This window comes from Hippocampus comes, unplaced genomic scaffold (assembly GCF_001891065.2).
Source record: "Hippocampus comes isolate QL1 unplaced genomic scaffold, H_comes_QL1_v1.1 scaffold190, whole genome shotgun sequence".
NCBI lineage: Eukaryota > Metazoa > Chordata > Actinopteri > Syngnathiformes > Syngnathidae > Hippocampus > Hippocampus comes.
In genome coordinates this window covers 295,110-296,048 of record NW_017805121.1, presented here as the reverse complement: position 1 = coordinate 296,048, position 939 = coordinate 295,110, and the positions used below count along the sequence as shown (strand labels likewise).

Below are 939 nucleotides of genomic sequence, written 5' to 3'. Positions count from 1 at the left end.
ATTTCTCGTCTCGCCGACGTGTGAGAATTTGACATTTCGGTCAAGATGTGAGCAAGCATCATTGGAAGTCGACATGTTTGGCTTTGCTTTGGCGGGCCACATAAAACGACGTGGCGGGGCAGATCTTGGGCCCCGGACGGCGGGCCACATAAAACGACGTGGCGGGACAGATCTGGGCCCCGGACAAGGGTGTACTCAAACTGGTTTGAGGGAAAAAACAAAACAAAACAAAAAAAAAAAACACAAACTGATGAAATGTCAACCTCAGACTCAGCCTGCCGTCCGACTGACAAAGTAACCGGCAAACGAAAAGGCCGGCAAAGTGAGCCGCCAAACCTTTGGACTGTCGAACGTCAACGAAACCGATTGGCCGCTCGAAAGCAAAAATGAAACTGACACGGACGGCCCGAGTGTCAAAGTCAAAAACAAACCGATGAACTCCAGAGCGAGCGGACGGACACGAACGGCTGCCATCTTGATTCGGAGATAGCAGGCCTTCATTTCGAAAGCTGCCCGTGACAGGATCTCGGCCAGAAAGCGGGGAGCGAATCCGTCAACGGAAGCGCAGTCTAGCGGCCAATCGACGGGCGGCCGGCGGAGCGTATTTTGGCGAGGCTTACGGTTGTCAAAGTAGAAGCGGTGGAAGTCCATCCCTTCCACCAGGTTGCCCAGCGCCTCGGGTTCAAAGGAAGTCAAGGCCGGGTCGCAGATCTTGCTGCTCGGGGAGAGGAAAGCAGAGAGCGGCGTGAGGTCCCAGAACGCGCCCGCGTCGCCGGCGCAGCGGAGGAGGCCGACTCACGCGTAAGCCTCGAAGTCTCCGTTGTTGATGGCCTCGATCAGCTGCTCGGTGAGCTTGATGATTTCCTGCTTGCGGGCTGCAAAGTCAACGGGACGCCGTTCAAAAAGACAAACAAACAAACAAACCGGGCGCTTGAGCGC

The 939-nt window shown here is 55.8% G+C and overlaps 2 protein-coding genes across 2 annotated transcripts in view; both read right to left on the bottom strand.

Annotated features, from left to right (window-relative positions):
- LOC109513441 (calcium/calmodulin-dependent protein kinase type II subunit beta-like) overlaps positions 1-35 on the bottom strand; it is a 21,577-nt gene extending 21,542 nt beyond the window's left edge. The window contains exon 1 of the mRNA XM_019865930.1: positions 15-35. Within this exon, the coding sequence (XP_019721489.1) occupies positions 15-35 (21 nt within the window). The remainder of the gene's footprint in view (positions 1-14) is intronic.
- Positions 36-269: 234 nt separating this feature from the next.
- LOC109513440 (calcium/calmodulin-dependent protein kinase type II subunit delta-like) overlaps positions 270-939 on the bottom strand; it is a 17,395-nt gene continuing 16,725 nt past the window's right edge. The window contains exons 17-18 of the mRNA XM_019865929.1: positions 800-875; positions 270-715 (exon numbers count right to left, since the gene is read on the bottom strand). Coding sequence (XP_019721488.1) covers positions 271-715; positions 800-875 — 521 coding nt within the window. The 3' untranslated portion in view covers position 270. The remainder of the gene's footprint in view (positions 716-799; positions 876-939) is intronic.